The sequence below is a fragment of the Manihot esculenta genome, chromosome 18 (genome assembly GCF_001659605.2).
Source record: "Manihot esculenta cultivar AM560-2 chromosome 18, M.esculenta_v8, whole genome shotgun sequence".
Taxonomy (NCBI): domain Eukaryota; kingdom Viridiplantae; phylum Streptophyta; class Magnoliopsida; order Malpighiales; family Euphorbiaceae; genus Manihot; species Manihot esculenta.
The window spans coordinates 7303382-7325745 of NC_035178.2; the positions used below are offsets into that span (position 1 = coordinate 7303382).

A 22364-nucleotide genomic window follows, 5' to 3' on the forward strand; every position below is an offset into this window, starting at 1 on the left:
AATGTTCGCGGCCGTATATTCTCTGAACTATTCCTTTTTTATTATATATATACTATTTTTATTTTCTTGGTCATGTTAAACGACAAGCCGCATCAGCTAATCTACCCAACATATTCCCTGAGTGAGTAAGCTTTTCTAAAAGTCCGCCCATTGATAGGAAGGATTTTGTTAATATTTTTATGGCAGAGTTGAATATGATGTTCATGGTCTAAATCGATTTATATTTTTGGTTTAGTAGTTAGAATAATAAATAAATAAATTATATAATTGCTTGACAAATAATAAATAAATGATTTATTTTCAATTATTTAAAAAATAATAATAATTCATTTTCTAAAAAAAATAAAAAAATATTACATGATTTTATTAATTTTTTATTTTAACATATATAATGTAATTTATATCAAAATTATCAATAAACAATAATAATTTTAAAACGCAGTCAACATGTTAATATGAAAATTTTCTCAGAAAATTAATAATTGAACATATATCGATCACCGCTCTAAATTGAAAATAAGTAAAATTAAATAATATTTTTTTAATTAATAATTATATTTTATTTATTAAATTAATAATTTTTAATAATATCAAGAAATTACTGTTATCCGTTAACGATATAATATTATAGATATTATTTTAATATAAGTTAAACTATAAAATTTAAAATAAAAATAAATGAAATTATAAAATATATTTTTATAATATTTTTTTTATTATTAATATGATAAAGTGAAATAAATTAATTTGACCTAATCATAAAACTTTGATGATTAAAAATATAAAATAAAATAAAATAAGTAAACGAAAAATCAAATAAGAATATTAAATATGAGTCATCTCAAAAATTAAATCTAAGCTGACATATATGGCTTATGTTTTTTAGCATATGAATATGAATGTGTTTTTTTTAGCAATGTCTAACATCTAACAATTTCAAGATAGTATTTAAAGGCCAATAAAGAATATTATTAAATTTTTATTTTTAACTTTTGGCTACCTACTGATTTAATAGCTATTAAAATTTAATTAATAATTATTAAAAAAATAAGATTTAAGTGTTTCTGACGTTAATGGAATTAAATATTCATCTCAACGTTATACTTTTTGAATAATTTGAATGATGTAATAAATGAGCATTGTGGTGAATTAAATATATATATATGAAGATAACATTTAATGAAGGGTCTTAATCTAATGGCCAATCAGTTGTTGTCTAAGCTTGTTATATTAATGAAAGAAATTGTCTTCTCTATTTAATCAAATGTCATATATTTTGTGAGAAAGTCTTCTTTGCGTCCTTTTATATATTTTTTATTAATTTAATTTGCATTGGATAAACCTATTAAAAAATTAAAATGTTTTTTTATAAGTTTTAAAGCTGATCTATGTCTAATGGTGAAACTCTAAATTTTTTTCGTACTATTTCATCACGTCTCTTATTATTTATGACTCGAGTAATTTATATTACATAGAGGAAATTACTTAATAATTTTTAAAATTTAATATAATTAATTTTTTTATTTTTTTATTTTTACGGGTCAATACTTAAATCTCACTTTTATTCCATTAAAACTCATAGTTTTTTTGTTTAAACTCGTACCTTTTTACTTCTCACATTGAACTCTTTAACCAAACAACTATTTTAGATAGAAAAACAACGAAATTGAACGAAACCTCTTTGATCAAACAACTATTTTAGACAGAAAGACAACGAAATTGGACGGAATAAAAAGTGAAACATTTAAATATTAGATTGTCAAAATACAAAGATAGAAATATTAATTAAGTTAAATCTTAAAAACTAAAAAATAATTTTTCTATTATATATTTTCAAGTTCAAACATTGCAATTTTTTTATTTAGGGAGATTTAATTTTTAATCCCTAGATATTGATATTATTAAAAAGTTAGTCTCTATATTTTAAAAAATTTATTAAAACGCCATTATTTTTTTTCTTTTTAAATAAAATAGTCATTCAATTTATTTTTACCGTTAAAAACATAACAAAAAACTAAATTACTCCTTCTTTTCCCCTTCCTCTCCTTTTTTTTTTTTTTTTTTTAATTTTGAGATTCTGACTTTTCTTTTTTTTATTAGACACCTACTCCTTCTCTTCTTCTTTTTGTTTTTCTCCTTTTTCTAGGCGCCTCCTTGTTTTTCTTCTTATTCTTCTTTATTCCTTTTTTCTTTGAGAATAAAAGAAAAAATAAAAACGTTTTAATAAATTAAAAAAAAAGATAAGAATATTTTAATAAATTTATAAAAATATAGAGACCGACGAGAAGAAAGAGTAGGACTATTTCGTTGATGAAGAGAAAAGATAATAACGTTTTAATAGATTTAAAAAAAAATAAAAAATATTTTAATATATTTATAAAAATATAGGGACTGACTTGTTAATAATGATAATACTAAAAAATTAAATAAAGAGTTTTATTTTAAGGTAAATTAAATTTTAAAAATTCTCACTTTCATTTTTCATCTATTTTTAATGAACGAACGAATATTTTATTGATAAAAATAAAAAATAAAAAATTTTTAATTAATTTTTAAAAATATAAAAAATAATTTATTAATAATAGCAATATTCAGATATTCCATTTATTTATTATTCTCGTTAAAGCATACTGTAGAGGCATGGGGCAGCTCTATTCATATTTCCAATGGCTTCTTCAAGACTTTGTTTCAAGTGGTCCTGCACAAATTGAAGAAAATTCAAATGCAAAATTATTTTTCATATTTATATTTATTAGAAATAGCTAAAAATATCAGATTATAAGATTTTTTCATAAATTAAAAAATAATAAAATCTATATAATAAATATAAAAATAACGAAATTATAATTTAATCGTTATGTATATAATTTCTTAATATAAATTATATTATATGAAAAAAGCTATCAACATCAAAGTACTATATTAAGTCTGTACTGTTTGTATAACTCATAAGTTTAAAAGCTAAAAATTAAATGTAAACCCCAAATAGTTCTATTATATGGCACAATAATATAAGATTAAAAAATAATCATTATAATTAATTAGACATAAAAATTTAGAGAGTTGTAAAATAATAAATAAATATATCATATAAAAATAAATGTATATTTAAGCTCATCAATCCAATAAATGAGAATTCATATTACTAATTTCATCTAGAGATATATGCAAAAAAAAATTATTATTTAAATTAAATTAAATAAAATAAAGTGGACAAAAGATAAACTAGAACATTTTTGTTTACCTACAAAAAGAGTGCAAAACTGAAAAATAATTTTAATTTGTAGCCAACAAACTACAAAAACGTCTTCTCCTCTTTTATTGGCTTTTAATCTTCTGGATACTGCTCCTTTCAATCCTAGCGGTGAATTTGAGTTGCGATTGTGGAAGTTCTACTCTCTTTTTGGTTGGCATCTCATCTCTCTTCTGCTCGTTTCTAGTCTAGTTTGTTGGCTATCCTGTTTGCGATCTCCGTTCTCCATCGCCTCTTGTTTCTCTGGTGCTCGTTTTTATAGTTGATAATTTTGCTCTCTGCTCTTCAATATGCTAGTTTCCACCATTACTGTGAGTTTGTCATTTTAGGCAGCTGGCAAGATTTGGCCCCAGTTCAGAGGTGAAGAGCGACACTCCATTTTGGGTTTTCCAGGTTTGGAATTCTAGGGTTGTTTCTTCAGTAGGCTTTTCATATTTGGGCCTTAAAGACTCATGTATTATTGTTGGCTATAACTATTTATTACTAATTTTACACAATTAACCTAACAAATTATATTTTCTATTTAATATTGTAGCATTTTTAGTATAATAATTTGTTATGTTACCTATATAAAATTAGTGATAAATAAATTAAATATATTAAATGAATCTCAACAACTATATATAATGTTATATTCATCATGAGAAGCAAACAAATTAATTGATGCAAAACCAAGTTTGATTAAGCAAAACAAATTAATTACAATTGAACTAATGTTCATGAGATATGTACAATCCATTTGAAATTAATCAGACAATTATATAAAACCCTATCAAATATTGATTAATTCTTGGGTGAATAAACTTCAGAGCTGCAAATTGGGCAAATCTTCTTGATTTGAAGCCAATTGGTTATGCATTCAGAATGATAAGCATGCCCACAGGGAATAACTACCAAAGATTCATCATCGCCTCCTCCATATTCCACTTGACAAATCACACACCTTTCAATCTCATTTCTCTTCTCTGTATGCTCAAACGTCCATGGCCTCAAGCATTTGCAGATTTCTTCTGAGGTCAGTCCTCTCTTCTCTTCTCCTATGAACTCCCCCAAAGCGATCAGTTCTTCATAAGAGAGATCGTCTGGATCAATATCATCTTCTTCGTCTTCGTATAGTTCATCTTCTTCCATGTCTTGGTTGTCGCTGTTGCTATCTTGTCCTTCGAGCAACTCTAATTCTAGGGTTTCGAAGTATTCATAATCATTTCCATTGATTTCTTCTTCGCTCGAATAATAATCTTCTCCTTCGTCACTATCGCTTCCGATGCTTGTTAGGTTATTGAAAGCCCTCTCCTGCTCTTGCAATAGCCCTCTCATGGCAGCTTGCTTTCTCCCTTCATCGTCCATTGGGCGTTTCCCGTCTTGGTTGTTCTCCATTGTAATGATAGAAGGCTAGAAGATCAGATCAATTTGTGTACGCAGAATTGCAGATTCCTAGGGTTAGGGTTATATCGATGTTCTTGCCTCTGCATCGACGATCGCCGCTAGGCTAGCTGAACAAGTTTCTTGAGGAACAAGGAAGGTTTTTCTGTGAAGCAATTGAAAGCCAATATTTCTGCCAAGTTGTTTCCTTCAAATTCCTAAGTTGAAAAGCTTGTGAAGCCCTTGCCTTGAGGCAACTTCTCTCGCAAATCCAATCCACTACGTCTCCTCATGGATTTATTTTTCTGGTACACGTCAAATTATTCATATTTAATTTATTGCATGATTTTTAATTGTATTAAGCATTTTTGTTTTTTTTAGGAGAATATTAGGCATCTTTACATTTAATTATATTGGGTGAGCTTTTGGAATTAGGCTACACTTTGTTCCGCTAAAATTATTTTCTTAAAAGAAATATTTTTAATATTTACTTATATTTAAAAGGAAAATAACTATTTAGTTTTACTATTTAATTTTTATATTCGGGAAAGATTTAGTAGTTGATCTCTTGAAAATTTTATTAATAAATTTTTTATTAATTTTAATCGTTAAATATTATAAAAAAATTAAAATAAAAATTAATTAATTAATTTTTTATAAATTTGAGAAATTAATTAATAATTTAAAATTAAATATTATAAAAAAATTTAAAATAAAAATTAATTAATTAATTTTTTATAAATTTGAGAAATTAATTAATAATTTTTTTAAATTATTGAAATTAAATAGTAAAATAATTAATGGTTAAAATTAATAAAAAAATTAATTAGTAAATTTTTAAAATATTAAAAATATTTTAATGTGCTTTTTATAATTGAGAGTTTAAATAATAAATTTTTTCATAATAAATTTTTTATATTTAAAATTCTTAAGAAGATCAATAGTTAAATAATAAATTTTAGAATTAAATAAAAAAGTGAAATTAATTTATATATTTATTAAAATATGAATAACTGTATAAACACATAATATAAAGTACGGACTTTTCTTGTTTAGACTATCCTGGTTGATCAAAATATATGTATATATATATAAAGATAAATATTTACCATCCATTTAATATAGACTCGAACACTTTCGACTTAGAAGACAAGAAAGTGGGTTGGACTGACATATACATATAGATGAATATTTACCATCCGATTTATTATAGACTCGAACACTTGAAGACAAGAAAGTGGGTTAGACTGACCTATTAAATAATCAATACTTGCTAACCTATCAGGGGCAGCCACCTCGGATAAACCTGGTCACTGAGTTAGGCGGATTGAATTCGGGTTCGACTGGGACCTCAAATGCTCTCCAACTCTCTCAACAAGAACAAAAATATATATATATTTCAAGCCCACATATATCAGGCCAGACCCTGTGGAAACTGAACTCATAAACCTGTTTAGCCACCGGATAAAGTTGCTATTTATCAGTTCACTTTCTTTTTTTTTTTTCCTTATATCTAATAATAAATTGAGTGTTTATGTTAATATTATAAACTAAAATAAACTAAAATTTTTAGGTGTAGTTCAAACACAAAAAAATCAACTAAAGAAATTACTTTTTAAGAATTCATAAATATTAATTAAATTATCTTCCATAAATGAAACAGCCATAGTAAGTGTGGGAATTTCCAGGCCATTAAATTGGTATGGAAATTGATAAGCTCTATTGTGGGTACATGACTAAAAATTGCCGTTCCTATTTATACGAACGGAGTTGTTTTTTACTTTTTTTCAGGCAATAGTACGGTTTAAAAGTGGTGATGTTGCTGTTAATCATCGAGCAAAAGAAGTCCCGTCCATTTTTTCTGGAAAAGAAAAAATAACAGTTCATCTTAAATTACCTAATTTGAAACTAAAAAATGAAAAACCAAAAAGAAAATAGAAAAGCTCTACCATCACACCATGCATGATTTCAATGTTTTTAATGTATGCTTTTTTTTATATATATTAATGAATGTGCTCTCTTTTGTTTATAACATTTTTATAAGTCATCTTAGAATAAACTGGTGGATCATATAAAACCCATTCTTGAAATTGTGTTAATCTACCATCCGAATTCAGAACACATTCAGACACTCTTGGAACAACAGAGAGATCCACTTGAATAATAGCTGTGACATCTTATCAGAGGCCTAACTTCGTTCCAACCAGATAACAAGCAAATTAAACTCGGAACTAGAAGTTGCATTCAGTTTTGCACCATAACTTAATATAGAGACAAGTTGAAAATCTTATCAACAGTACTTTCACCAAGTTACAGAACAATAGGTTGGAAAATATTGGAAACTGGTGGGGCCTAATCTTCAGATAGAAGCTCTTTGATCCTTTTGTGAAAAAAGGTCAATCCATTCTTCCCTTTAAGATTCTTTCTTTTACTTCAGTGGGAGTACTGTCACATAAGCATAAATTAAAAGAGAAAGGGTTAGGCCGTCACCAATTACAAACAGCTCCAAAAGGGAAAATGAATGCATCTTTAATGAGCATATATATGACCAACAACTGAATAAAAGTATGAACTTGAGAGGAAAACTTTTAGATATAGTAAATAAGTCTGACAATCAAACCCTCCAGCCCGGATTTGGCCATCTAATGGAATCACTCACACATGTTTTAACCCAACACCTACTATTGCATTACAGAAAATCAGATCATTGTCCCACAAACTTATATAGCTACTTTCTAATTCTCCTCATAAAAATAAAATTCAGTAGTCCAGCAATTATGATGGAAGATAAGTTTAAAAAATAAATAAAAAAACCAAAAGTCAAACAAATATGATATTCAGAAGAACAAAGACAATACTATCTAATTGTTGAATATGGCATCGGAAAACATTGAAAAGTTGAAAATACTTGCAATGGATATTCATGTAGTCCCAATCTTACAAAGATTTTATTAAAATTCAAAAAGGCACCATTTGGCATCACAAAAATTTGTATGCTAAACCTACATTTTGCCTGTGCAGCACAAGACACATCATACATCTCTTCAAATTGAAGACAAACAGGTTCATTTAGAGGTCTTACCAACAACTCTCCACAAGAATAGTTACACAATGTTCAACAACAAACTGAATCCTATGAGATCAGGCATAAGTTTCTTTCTATTTGTAGACTTTTTGAAAACAAAGATAAGAAAACTAAAATGCTATTATCATCAATAATTGAGAAAGAAAAATTACAGATAACACTGTTGAAATGAATCATTTTTAGGCCATTGCTTTGGACGGGGAAAGTTTCTATGGTGTACAAACTACAAAGCAGTAGGGAAGAAAAAGGAGGTTCACAAGAAGGCTTACACAACATAGACGTGTCCTCCCCAACCACTCAAACAGTCCCGATCTACTGATGATAGCAATGCTTGAGATACAGTCTCAAACAATTCTTCAGGTTCCTGAACAGAGGTTGAATCAAAGAGTTAATAATGCTTTCATCAATGACACATAGGAAAGGGACTACTAAACCAATATAAATCAAATCAACTACAACAAATTTCAGATGCCAGCCAGCAGTTTAGCATCTTGACTTGTCATTGTCAATCATTCATCAGATTTCCTACCAGGCATAACTTGTTCAGAACTAAATGAATGGAGTAATAGTCTATTAGTACCAAGAAATTAGAACTGCATAAAATATCAATAGATTTTATCATCAATGTTCATGTTGTGATCTAAAGCCTGTGCAGTATCCCGTCATTCCATTCATCACTAAGTATAAAGTATACGCCCTCCACTTATATAATGCAACATGACAGTTATTATATTTTTTATTTGCTCATATGTTTCTCCTGCTCTACTAACTTTGTATCTTCTATACCAAAACCATGGTGTTACTCAGACTGGGTTACTACAGGAACCAAAAATAAAAGTTAAATTTCAGCCAATGAATTTGCAAATTGATAGATGCAGACAAGTTCCGCTCAAACCTGAAACCCCACCTTCCCCATATCTCCAGCCCCCACCCACCCTCTTCTCACATGCTATCAAATATTATCAAGAGGACGCAAGAGAGAAAAAGAGAGAGAGAGGGAGAGAGGAATTGCACCAAGTATCAACTTTCATATGTAGAGAATTATGTGCAAATTTCTGTACACAACTCATGAACCCATGTACATGTGAGCACAGGGTGCAAAATATAAATTCCCCATAACATGCATCTTTTAGATAAGTTATAAATAACAAGTCAACTAACCATGTCAGGCTTGAAAACTGCTTCACAGGCACCATAAAGTGACTCTGATGCTGTTCCAGCAACAACAAAGTCTTTTGCAAGTTCCCTGTATTTTACATAGAGGGAGAAGAGTAAAAAAGAAGACAGTATTGCAGGCATAAGTATGCAAAGCATACAGAATCTAATGAAATTTGTTCAACATTCTGGCCAGATTGCAGTTTGATTTGTACAGTAAGGTCCCACATGCTAATTACACATGGAAACAGCACAACTGGTAATGCCAATAAGATGAGTACTAAGAGACAGTAAGTGGAATTCATTCACATAAATATCAAATCTACCGACAAAGGTTACTGAATCAACAAGTTACAATAAATTATACATGGACTTTACAGTAAAAGTTTCAGCTTTCGATGAAATTCAAAATCCAAAAAGTTACAATAGAATATACATGGCTTTACAGTAAAACTTTCAGCTTTTGATCAAATTCAAAATCCAACAAGTTACAATAAAATATACATGGACTTTGCAGTAAAAGTTTCAGCTTTCGATCCAATTCAAAAGCAAAAGAAGAAGCTGGGAGATGAGGAAATATCCCAGAAAATATTTATCTGGCAAAATACAACATATCCAGTAAAATTTGTTTTTATGATGTCAATAAATAAACATCAGCAATGCAAGGCAACTTGAAGTCATCAGCTTTTTTTCCTTTTTCTTTTTTTTTTTAAATATATTAACAAAAGAAAAAGGATGCATCCTTCATGTGGATAATAGCACATTCAAGTTCCTAAGAGAACCCAGCATGCTGAGACTTAAGTTCAAATGACAATAGATAATCTATATAATAAATAACATACTTGGCACCAATTGAATCCATTGTGCAAATGAAAGGCTTGTCTTCATCACTCAATCCAGCAATTACAGGTTGGCAAAAGTATGGACCAAACCTGAGAAAGAATAAAAGCTCTGTTCATTTTTCTCATGCATGTAAATAAATGCTCCAAAAACAAAATATGCATTTGAAGAAACAGATAAACAAACAATACTCATACAGAGATTAGAAAACTAAAAGTAGAAAGTTGTGAACCCCAATAGTGCTACCAAGACAGTAACAAGTTTCATTCAATACATACTGAAACAGTTGATTACTAGACATTAGGCTGTGATAGATTGAATAATAACGTGTCTTACATTATCATACTTGTAATGTCACAGTTGTTCTTTATAAATACCCATCTTTGCTGTTTGTCAATAAAGCTAAGAAAGAGAAACAAACATGACTATAACTAGTTCAGAAATACTTCATGACATTGCCTAACATGCAACATTGACAAACCCATTTGAAAGTGAAGGTGCCAAAATTAATAATGCTGATGGCGGTGATCATAAAATTGGCAAATAAAAGAATACAGAGTGTAACAAGAAAACCCCCACAACCAGATTAATCACGCCAGCTAACACTGTCATTACTTAAAAAAAAAATCACAAACCTTTTCTCATAGAGGAGAGCAGAGACAAGACTAGCAAATGTCTCAGGCTTCATGTCCCTCTCTTCTCGCAGTTGATACAATTTATGGCGGAAAACCAACCTCTGATACCTGTGAAGATACTTATTTTATACTGATATATCATTTCAAAGTAAAAATAAATATACATAGCAGCAGTCACAGAAATGCCAAAGGACGAAGCAATAAACACGCAGAGGAAGTATAGTAGTAAGAAAAGAAAAAAAAAATTGCATTGCAGCAAACAGACATTTCATCAGTAAGCGAGAATTTCAACAAACAAATCATATACAAAAGCCCCAAAAAGTCACCGCCAAATTAAATACAGAAACACGAGGAATATATAGAAAACACCAAAACATCCAATTGGGAAGCAATAAGGAAAAAAAAAATTTAAATGAGCGAACATACAGTGTTTGAGCGTCGGTAGCTAGGCCAGAAAGACCGATGAAGAGCCTATCATGGACTTTGTAGATTCTCTGGAAATCCGTGGCGATAGTTTGGAGCTGGACACCGAGTCGGCGATCACTGGCTATGGCGAAGCAGTTCTTGCCCACCATAGCTATTAGGGCACTACCATTGTACTCGAAGATCTACAATCGCCTCAATGTCAAATGCTAAGAATGAATTATGACATAAATTAGGGTTTTCAGATAAGGAGAAATTAACTTACCGACATTGGGATTGAGATGCAGAGAGTAGATTGAGGAACTAGAAAGAAGGAAAGAGATCGTCGTGTTCTTATGGACAATGGACAGGAGAAAGAATAAAAAGAGAGAGATGTGCAAGTGATGGTTTTGGCTTGGATGTTACTCCAAGGTTTTGCTTCTAGCCCGATTTGAGCAATCCGACCCGACTCAACCACTCCGGTTGATAAGTTGTTGGGCCGGGCTAGTTCACTTGTCTTGTAAGTTGTAATGATTTAGAAAGGTTTATGGGCCAATTCCATATAGTAAACCTCTGATTTCTAGACCCTTTTTAATGAGAAAATGAATTTTTTTTTAAAATAGAAAACAAATATTATTAAAATCAGAACCAATTGATTTGGTTTAAAATTAAATTGAAATAAATAAATTAAAATTTAAAATTTAAATATTTATTAAAATTAAATTAAAATATAAAAAAATTCATATAAATTAAATCAGTCTAATTTAATTTAATTCTATTAGGTTAATTAAATTTTATAATAAATTTATTATTTTTTATACTTTATTTTAAATATTTAATTAAAATATTTTAATTTTGATTATTAATTTTTATATTATTAAAATGGTAATGATATAGTATTAATTTTTAATCGATTTGATTTATTTTATTTTTTTATAAAAAATAAATCAAATTAAAATAATTTAATTTAACTGAATTGAATATGAAATTAAATTTAAAATTTTGAATTAATTTGATTCGATTAATTATTTTAATTTGAACGAAATACTACTCACATTTAATACTAATTAAAATTATTTTTTTATAGGGTTAATGTTAATTTATTTTATAAAAAAATAATTTAAATAAGTTATTATAAAATTATATATAATTTTAATATTTTTTAAAATTTAAAAAGAAATTATTTTAAAGAGTTATATGATAACATCATACTTTATTTCAAAAATATTGTGTGTGCATATATATACATATAATTGATTTAATATTCCCCAATTTTCTCCCCGAATGATTCATTGACCACATTTATATTATTTAAAAATAATTAATATGAAGAATTTTTTAAAAAAAAATTGCATATCTCCATTCACCCATGCTACTTAGCTCACAACTTATTACGAGATTCTTCAAATATCTAATTAATTAACATCATAATTACTGATCACAACTGATTTGTTCAATGATCAATAAGTAGAATGATTAGTCATCCGCTTCTAAGTTGGACAGTAAGATTAGAGGATCAATTAATTCTGTGAGTGCATATTATAGAAATATTTAAATAGTAATTTAATTTAGTGAATTGATTATTGAATTATAATTGATTTAATGAGAAGATGCCTTTTAATTTTGAGATTATTTTATACAGTGTGTTGAGAGGTAGTGTAATTACTAAATTAATGGGTTTGATTAATTGAATATTATAATTTAAAGTAAATAAATAAAAATCTCCCATCTCAATAAATGGAGATTTGAATAGCAATGATATTTTATAATTTTTATTTTAAAATAATCGAGGCTTTTACAGATATTGTTTACTTTATGTTTTGGTTAAAGTTGTTGGGTTGACTACACAATTACCGGTTAAGAATAGGAATCGGCCCGAAATACGGTTAATTTAACTATGAATCAAACTAAAACCGTTAAAATCGAACCTATCAAAATCAATTTTAAAGTGAACAACTAGTTACTTCAAGTTTAGACTATTAAGAAAAAAAATCATATTTTTTTGTCTAGAAAAAAATAAAGACTAATTAAAAAAATATAGTCTATTTTTAATTTTAAAAAATATATTTTTTAATATTTTAATAATTATAGTTAACTTTTAAAATTAATTTATTAATCATATATTATACCTATGTGAATTTTTTATATTAATTTTAATTTTTAATTTTTAAATTTATACATCAATCTCATTAACTCTAATTAAATTCAGTGGATTAGTATGAATTTGTAACAAACCCAATTTGTTGGGTAAACTTATTAATACCTTCAACCTACGAAAGTTCAGTCCTGAAAATTATAAAACCTTTTAAAAAATTCTCAAATTTTGAAAACTCAATTTTTAGATCTAACAGTCATCTTACAAATGGGATTTAGCCCCCAGCAAATATAATGCTACAAGCTCCAGGAGATTCTATCAACGCCATAGAGCACAAGCCGCCATCCATTAAGTATGAAAACTCATTTGTCTTTTTTATTTAATGAAAGTTACGATTGAGCTGAAAAATGATATGAATTTATAAATTTATTAAAGAAATTTAAAGTCCTTGTATACATAATTCATTGATTTTAGTTAAAATTAATTTTAAAGATTATTTATAATCGTGAAAAATTAAAAAAATTGATTTTTTATTCAAAATTAAAAAATAAGACTATAATCGTAGTAAAATTTAATATTTAACTCTTTTTTATTCAATAGGTATTAATGATCTGAAATTAAAAATTATAAAAAAAAATTTATATAAATATAATACATAACTGATAAAAATTAATGTTAAAAAATTAACTATAATTACGAGGAAATTAACCGTTCAAAATTGAAAGATGAAATTATAATAGTAAAAAGTACAAATGATTGATTTTTCTTTTTTCGATCAATCATTAAATTTATAAAATTATAAACGAATTAAAATTGAAATTAGAAATCCTTTAATCGTGATTCAATCTTTTAAAATTTTAAATTAAAATAATTAATTTTGACCCTATTCAATTCATTGATCACATTTATATTATTTAAAACTGATTAATATATATATATAAATGAAATCCAGAGTGTTTAGATCTTGACACTTTGATAAATAGTTTGATTCAATAGAAATTCTCTAAAGAATGTGATTGGTTTATTAACAGAGTAAATGCATGTGATTAATGAAAGGTTTGACTGTATCCCACTTTGAAAAAATTAAGAATTTTTGTGCAGAAAGCTAGCTAGTGTTCTCTTGTTGGTGAAAAGATTTGGGTAAACTGTAATTTAATCCCTCTAATTTAGTGAAATACAACCTTCATCCATCTGTTTTAAAAAACTTTTAATTTAATCCTTCATATTTAAAAAAACTGCAAAATAGTCCTTACCGTCAAATTTTCAGTTAACCTTTCGTTTATTTTAATAAAAATGACTAAACTACCTTTTAAGTAAAAAAATTCAACCAAACAGTATTCACACCATCCCAACACAGAAGGAGGAGGAGGAGGAGGAGGAGGAGGAGGAGGAGGAGGAGGAGGAGGAGGAGGAGGAGGAGGAGGAAGGATCAGAAAAAGAAGGAGGAGGAGGAGGAGAAGAAGAAGAAGAAGAAAGAAGAAGAAGGAGGAGGAGGAGGAGGATGAGGAGAAAAGGAAGAAGAGGATCAGGAGGAGAAGGAGAAGGAGAAGGAGGAGAAAGGATCGAGAAAAGAAGGAGAATGAGAAGAAGAAAAAGAAGAAGAAGAAGGAGGAGGAAGAGGAGGAGGAGGAGGAGAAAAGGAAGAAGAGGATCGGAAAAAGAAGGAGAAGAATGAGGAGAAAATGGTAGTTTAGTCATTTTTATTAAAATAAATGGAAGGTTAACTGAAAATTTGACGGTAGAGACTAGTTTACAGTTTTTTTAAATGTGAAGGATTAAATTGAAAGTTTTTTAAAATATAGAGACGAAATGTTGTATTTCACTAAATCAGAGGGACTAAATTGCAGTTTACCCAAAAATTAATCTCTTGCTTATGTTTTGTAGGGATATGTATATATATCTCGCTAATGTTGGCACATCATTTTCAATTCTATTTGAGCGTTTCTTTTTTGTCTGTTGCGGGTCACATTGCCAAGTTATAAACTCTTTTTGTTAGAGATTTTAAATGGTTTATTAATGATGGATAATTGAATATTAAATGTGAAGTTGACTAATTTTTATTTATTTAATTAAAGACTTCATATTAATACTTTTCATTATATATATATATTTAAAATCTCGTGATTGTCTGAGTTTTGAGAGGTCTATTTTTATGCTATTCATTATTTAATTGAATTAAAACTCTTAGCAGTATGATTTGATTTTTTAGAAATCGATTTTGATATGGACCAATCGGATTAATTTGTAAAGTTTTTTAGATCATTTCTATTTTAACTGACAAGTATTGTGATTTGAATATATATAAAAACTGACTAGATATTTGTATATCTCGATTCACCCATGCTACTTAACCACAACTTGTGTGGGTGGTCTTTTCCCTCATTAATTAGCAGAATCAATTAATTAACATCAAAATCTAGATCTAAAAAGACCACCAAAATAAATTAAAGATAAATAATGAAAGACCATAGAGCATTAGTACATACAATTTGGCAGTCAGCCACCCACTAATTGGGTTGGTTAATAGCACTTGGGAGTCCTCGGACAATTTCCACTCTCCTACCCTCCTCTCCTAGAATGTGTACCTAATTATCCGTGATGGATTTTAAATGCATAAATACTCAGTATAAAAAAAAGTTACATGTAATGTCTGGCATTAAAAATGAAAAGTTTTTATATTTTATATTTTTATTTAATCATACATATTAAAATTTTTTTTAAAGAAATCCACATTAAATTTCATATATTTATATTATAAAATTCATATATATATAGATCTAATTTAAATAAGAATTATCTTTTTTCCAATAATGTATTTTATAATAATCAAACACGAATTCTTCGCTCGAGAGTGCAACATGACATGTTATTGCGCACCGAGTTATATAAAGAATTAAGTGAAAGTAGCAGTCACGCATGCATTGTGGCCTATATAAATGGCAAAATTCTGTGAACAGAACAAGCTAAGCTTGGTTATGGGTTTACTGCAAGAGCATCACAGGATGGTTCCTATGGTGTTTTACTCTGTGCTGGCAATAATCATCATCAGCATCCAAGGACAAGCAGAAGCAGTAGGAGAAAACAACGTAACATATGATGGAAGATCCTTGATTATCAACGGCCAACACAGAATTCTCTTCTCTGGTTCCATCCATTATCCTCGCAGCACTCCTGAGGTATCGCTCATGCAAATTTCATTTCCCTTGAGTAGTTACACATGCCAAATGCATATGTTTTACTAAATTTTCTCTGCCTTTCTCGAGAAAGTGAAAGAATTTTCCATTTTCTAATTGAAGTTCAAACTCGTAGCTAAATGTGAATGCTTTTCTTCTTTACTCTTTGCCTTTTTTCTGTTAATTTTGGCGTCCAACTGATTTTCTTCTTAATCTTTACGCATAAAACCAAAACAGCGTAACAAACTCGATCCATTTGTCAAAGATGCTTTTGCTCTTGATGAGTATCAAATGAAAATATAGTGCAAACTTAAGGGCATTATAGTAAAATAAAGGTGGATGTATGGTGCTCAGTAGCGGTGCGAGCTGTAAAGGGTCTGCATGTCATAATATCTGTGAATAAAACTTTTACAGATGTGGCCATCTTTGATATCCAAAGCCAAAGAGGGCGGCCTAGACGTTATACAGACTTACGTTTTTTGGAACCTCCATGAACCCGTCCAAGGACAGGTGTGCCCTTTCCTCTCTCTCTTTCTCAAATGCTTATATTTTGAAAAAATTATTAAATACAACAGTGACATATACGACTATTAGACATTATTATAAAAACTTACATAAAATTTACTATAATTAATATTTATATTATGTTGTAATTTTTTTTAATGGTTAAACTGAAAATTCATTCTAAAGTCATTAAAATTAAAAAAAATTATTATTTAATTTCTATAATATAGAAAAATTTATTATTTAATTTTTTAATTTTAAAAATTATATTAAAATATATTTAATATTTAAAAAAAATAATTTTAACAGTTAATTATTATGAAAAAAATTAAAAGATTAATCAGTAGTATTTTTATAAAACTAAAAAACTAATTAATGAGTTTTTTCATAATACAAACACTAAATAATAAATTATTTATCGACTAAAACTAAAAAAATAACTAATTAGTAATTTTTTTAATATTTTATAAATATTTTAAAATATTTTTTATAATTGAGAGATGAATTAATATTTTTCCTATAATAAATGGATTGGCTAGTAAAGTTGTCTAAAATTTACAATGTTTCATTCTGGACCCTCTGGTCAAATTCTGCACTTCTATTTTATCTTTTTCCTCTCATATTTGTTGCAGTATGATTTTAGCGGAAGAAAGGATATAATAAGTTTCATAAAAGAAATCCAGGCACAGGGTCTATATGTTTCCCTCAGAATTGGACCCTTTATCGAAGCTGAATGGACATATGGGTATACTCTTTACTGCTCAACTGTATGCAACATGACCAAATTCTTTAGCTTTTCATAGAGCATGATGAAGATATTTGATGGTGCAGGGGACTACCATTTTGGTTGCATGACGTTCCCGGCATCGTCTTCCGATCTAATAATCAACCCTTCAAGGTAATCAATGATTATTATTACAACTCTCAATTTACAGAAAAACTTGAAAAAGATTATATGACAAAAGTTTTCTATTCATGGTGATGACAGGATCACATGCAGAGGTTTGTGTCCAAAATAGTGAACATGATGAAGTCGGAGAACTTGTATGCCTCACAAGGAGGACCAATCATAATATCACAGGTTAAGACCATGGCAGTGTGTTTTCAAACGAAAATTGAGATTACGATGATGTTAAAGTTGTGAGCATACAGATTGAGAACGAGTACCAGACAATTGAATCAGCTTTTCATGGGGAAGGACCAAGATATGTTCGTTGGGCTGCAGCCATGGCTGTGAGTCTTCAAACTGGTGTTCCCTGGATTATGTGTAAGCAAATGGACGCTCCTGACCCAGTGGTTAGTGAGATTTTTCACATGAGCTCAGGTAGCCTTTCCAAGTTATAAGCAGATATATATAACAAGCTTTCGTCTTTCAATCAACAGATAAATACATGCAATGGAATGCAATGTGGAGAAACATTTGCAGGACCCAATTCACCCAATAAGCCATCAATGTGGACAGAGAACTGGACAAGTTTGTAAGTTTTAAAGAAATGCCTTTCTTTTCTAAAATTAAAAAATGCCATAATTTTGCAGTAATATTCATGAATATAAAAAAAATTGAAAATACCAACAAGTGTTGGGATGGTTCGACACTTTTAATCCGAGACTAATTTAGCCTTAGTGAGCCAACCCAGTGTGAACATGATATCACCTGTAATTGTACTAAAAAAATGTTTCTGAAACCAATCTAGCAAATGAAAGTGGCTAAACAAGATTTTATAGGATGAAACCAACTAAAGCCTTTATGTTTGTCTGAAGCTATCAAGTATATGGTGGAGAAACTTACATGAGATCAGCTCAAGACATAGCATTTCACGTTGCTTTATTCATTGCTAAAAATGGAAGCTACGTAAATTACTACATGGTATGACAACCACATTCTTTGAGAAATTATAATTTCCCTCTGTGATTTAACAACAGTTTTCTTTTTTTCCCCTGAAAGCATTTCTCTGTTTACAGTATCACGGAGGAACCAATTTTGGAAGAACAGCTTCTGCATTTGTAATAACAAGTTACTATGATCAAGCTCCCCTTGATGAGTATGGTAAGTTTTTATAATATTTTGTGCTAATCACATTAATTTGTAAAATTACAGTGTAAAATTATTCAATTGATGATTTCAGGTTTAATCAGGCAACCAAAATGGGGTCATCTTAAGGAATTGCATACCACAATAAAGTCTTGCTCAAAGACATTACTTAATGGAGTACGTGATATTTTCCCCTTGGGAGAACTACAACAAGTAAGAAAATTATGACAAGTTACTAAAGGGATTCAGCATTTTTATTTCCAATCTTGTAAGTGTGATTGATTTTTTTCAAGCAATGTTTAAGTATAACTATGACAGATTGGATTTCCTCCACATTCAGGCTTATGTTTTCAAAGAAAATTCAGGGGAATGTGTGGCCTTTCTGGTGAATAATGATTTGACTCAAGATGTCAGAGTCCTATTTCAAGATATTTCGTTTGATTTACCCCACAAGTCAATCAGTATTCTACCAGACTGCAAGACCATAACCTTTAATACAGCAAAGGTAAGGCCTAAGTACACGTTTTAATCGAGTGATTTTGAAATAGGGACAGAATAGTTAATTTCATAAAAGCTCGAGGATTTGTTAATAATTTACCCTAAATTATGCGTTAGAAATGGAATAACTACAGAATTAACTAATTTAATTTTTTTTGGCCCTAACAAAATATTCCTTGGACAGGTAAATGTACAGTCTCATATAAGGTCAGCTATGAAGCACCAGCAGTTCAATTCAATAGAAAGATGGGAAGAATACAAAGAAACTGTTGCTACATTTGACTTGACTTCTTTAAGAGCACAAACCTTGTTAGATCACATGAGCACAACAAAAGATACATCTGATTACCTTTGGTACACTTTCAGGTAAATACAAAGCAGGTCTTATAATATAAAAAAGATCAAATTGGATAAACGAGTATCTCGATACTTATAGATAAAGCAAATACTCGCTGAGATGACCTGAACTCTTTCTTCTACTGAAGTTCCGTATGCTGTAAAATTATGCAGGTTTCAAAATAATTTTTCAAACGCTCAATCTGTAATAAAAACCATTTCACACGGACACGTTCTGCACGCGTATGTCAACGGAGTATATGCTGGTAAACTTCTATATCTCCTAAGCTCTTTTAGCCATGGTATTAGTGATGGTGATGCTAGATTACTTAGTTTTCATTTTGTTCTATCTACTAAGATCTCCTTATGCTTATTTATGTACTTGATTAATTATGGCATAATACAACAATTGTGACATTTAGGGTCTGCTCATGGAAACCACAAGATCCCAAGTTTCAAAATGGAGAGTTCAATTTATTTGAGAAATGGGACAAATGATGTTGCCTTTCTTAGTGTAACAGTTGGGTTACCGGTAATTTTCAGTCGCAGTCCTCTCGTCTCTTTGGAATGACTCAACAACATTCTAATGACTGACAACCGCTTATCCACAGTACGGGAAATTCTTATTTAGACCAAGCTTAAGTGGATTCGTAGTGTAAAATGAGAGTGAGAACCATGCATTTACACTATACATCCATGTAAATCCGGTCTAAGTAAGTTTTCCCTTGACAGTTATAACATAAACAAGTTATTTTATTTGTTACAGGATTCAGGAGCATACCTTGAGCGTAAGGTCGCTGGATTACGTACTGTAAAGGTTCAAGGCAAGGATTTCACTAACTATGAATGGGGATATCAGGTACTTCTGCCTATGCAATTACAGTCCTGCTATACTAGCACTATTTGGCTGCTCTATATTTTTCAGACATATATTCTTACATGGATTGGGTCTACGTAGACATATAGTGTAAATGCATGGGATTTCATATAGGTCCCATTGGTATTTTACACTGCGGATCCATATAAACCCATTTAGGCAAGTTTTTTCCCCTTGCCTGAAGTGGAGGTTATCATATAGCTTTCTTCTATATTTTATAGATGGACTCCATATATAATCACTGAGATCATTCTGATCCTTCTAAGAAATTTTTATTGATGAAGGTTGGCTTATTAGGAGAAAAGCTACAAATTTACACAGATAATGGAACGAATAGCGTCCAATGGAATCAATTTGGAAGCTCTACTCATCAACCTCTCACATGGTATAAGGTATGAAAACTTCATTTGCTAATTCTTATTTCAATTTCATTATGCATATGTTGTCACAAACTGAGCACAAATTGTAGAATCATCAAGAATGAAATGAATCATACCAATTTTTTTTTCTTTTTCTTTATAATAAATTTTCAGATATTATAACCAGAAAAACAGAACATGAATGTTTCTTAGTATATTTACTATTATTAAAACATTCACCTAAATTTTTCTCTAATTTGTAATTGGCAGACTCTCTTTGATGCACCAGCAGGGAATGACCCAGTTGCACTGAACCTTGGCTCAATGGGAAAGGGTGAAATTTGGGTTAATGACCAAAGCATCGGCCGATATTGGGTTTCATTTCAGACACCAAAGGGGAGGACTTCCCAGACAAGGTATTTTGATCTCGATTCTCGATTCATGATAAAATGGATATTTTCGATTCTCGATTTGCCAACTATGGGTGAACTATTATTCTAGGTACCATATACCTCGATCTTTCCTGAGACCAACAGGCAACCTATTAGTTCTACTTGAAGAGGAGGGAGGATATCCTCCTAGCATTACTCTTGACATCATTTCAGTCAGGACCATGAGTAGAAACGTGTCCGAATCACATCCATCTTCAGTTTAGGCCAAATGCACATGACAGAAAAGAGATCTAAGGCATTCAACAAACTTTAAATTTCTATTTTCTTTTTTGAAGTTAAATGTAGATGGACACTGAATAGTTTATGGATGTCATCAATAATTTAGATAGCTGAAGTCCTAATCTCAGCTCTTCATTTATTTTCTTCTCCTTGTATGTCTTTTCTTTTTCATTTTTTTATAATTTTTAACTTACCAGGAAAGAAAAAGGAAAAAAACTAATTAAAAGAAACAAAGGTCTCATATTATTTAACCAGATTGTATAAAAATATGCAATCATTCACTTAGAGATTTTGGGTTTTGCATGTAGAGATCAACAACCTTCTTTCTTTGTTGATAAAACTTGATGTGATTTATATTAAATTAAGATAAAAGTTATCAATGATGAATTGGAAGGGAAGAAGCTGTTAAAAAAAGAAAAAATCTAAAATGCTAAGGTCTAAGAAGTTAATAAAATGCTGTACATTAGTGATACATTCCTCTCGTAGACAGCAAGTTAGAAGCATTTGCACTTCTTTAAGCTGTATAATTGATTGCATCCTGCAGGTAGTTAGCATTGTGTTTGGCAGCCCCACACAAGCTGCTATATATAATTTTTTAATCCTTGTGATGCTTTGAAATAAAAAAAAGTTTTACTGTGGTGGAGGAGGAGACGTCCCTCTCTTTATTATTTTTTTTATTTTGTCCACAAGTGATGTCTAACCATTTCTTTACTACAGTATCATCTATTTCTATCACTCACGTATATATCAGTACGTACGGACATATGAGAGTCTCTCTCTACACCACACAACCATTTAATTCTCTCGGCACACATACAAGTAGGGCTGCGAAATAATTAGACTAGTTATTATCCTTTACGTTACATCAACTGAGTTGGATTATTTCACGTTAGACTTGGATTCGCGATTGACCCGACTCCACATGTTCGGATCAAAATTTGAGACGTTGGATTGATGGCTAAAGGAAGGATTGATGGCTAAAGGAAGGTTTCATGAATTTTAGATTATCGTTATTCTTTTGGATCCGGTTTTGTTAGAACAAAAAGAAGTCAGACGATCACGCGTTTTAATAAATAGAATTTTTTTA

At 29.5% G+C, this 22364-nt stretch overlaps 3 protein-coding genes across 3 annotated transcripts; 1 reads left to right on the forward strand and 2 right to left on the reverse strand.

The window, feature by feature from the left end:
- Positions 1-3905: 3905 nt before the first annotated feature.
- On the reverse strand, positions 3906-4871 carry LOC110606682 (E3 ubiquitin ligase BIG BROTHER-related). The gene has a single exon (XM_021745605.2). The coding sequence runs from the start codon at positions 4628-4630 to the stop codon at positions 4037-4039; it is 594 nt and encodes a 197-aa protein (XP_021601297.1). The 5' UTR covers positions 4631-4871; the 3' UTR covers positions 3906-4036.
- A 1900-nt stretch (positions 4872-6771) lies between these two features.
- LOC110606162 (proteasome subunit beta type-3-A) lies at positions 6772-11178 on the reverse strand. Its single transcript, XM_043952963.1, has 7 exons — positions 11019-11178; positions 10757-10938; positions 10331-10438; positions 9698-9787; positions 8862-8946; positions 7970-8064; positions 6772-7060 (listed from the first exon to the last, which is right to left on the reverse strand). The coding sequence occupies exons 1-7, from the start codon at positions 11022-11024 to the stop codon at positions 7012-7014; spliced, it is 615 nt and encodes a 204-aa protein (XP_043808898.1). The 5' UTR covers positions 11025-11178; the 3' UTR covers positions 6772-7011.
- Positions 11179-15754: 4576 nt separating this feature from the next.
- Positions 15755-21513, forward strand: LOC110606680 (beta-galactosidase 16). The gene is made up of 18 exons (XM_021745603.2): positions 15755-16003; positions 16415-16510; positions 17137-17249; positions 17336-17402; positions 17493-17585; positions 17657-17800; positions 17888-17982; positions 18266-18371; positions 18467-18551; positions 18631-18749; positions 18877-19041; positions 19219-19400; positions 19545-19636; positions 19793-19902; positions 20137-20229; positions 20532-20639; positions 20877-21022; positions 21108-21513. The coding sequence occupies exons 1-18, from the start codon at positions 15764-15766 to the stop codon at positions 21259-21261; spliced, it is 2208 nt and encodes a 735-aa protein (XP_021601295.2). The 5' UTR covers positions 15755-15763; the 3' UTR covers positions 21262-21513.
- The last annotated feature ends 851 nt before the right edge of the window (positions 21514-22364 follow it).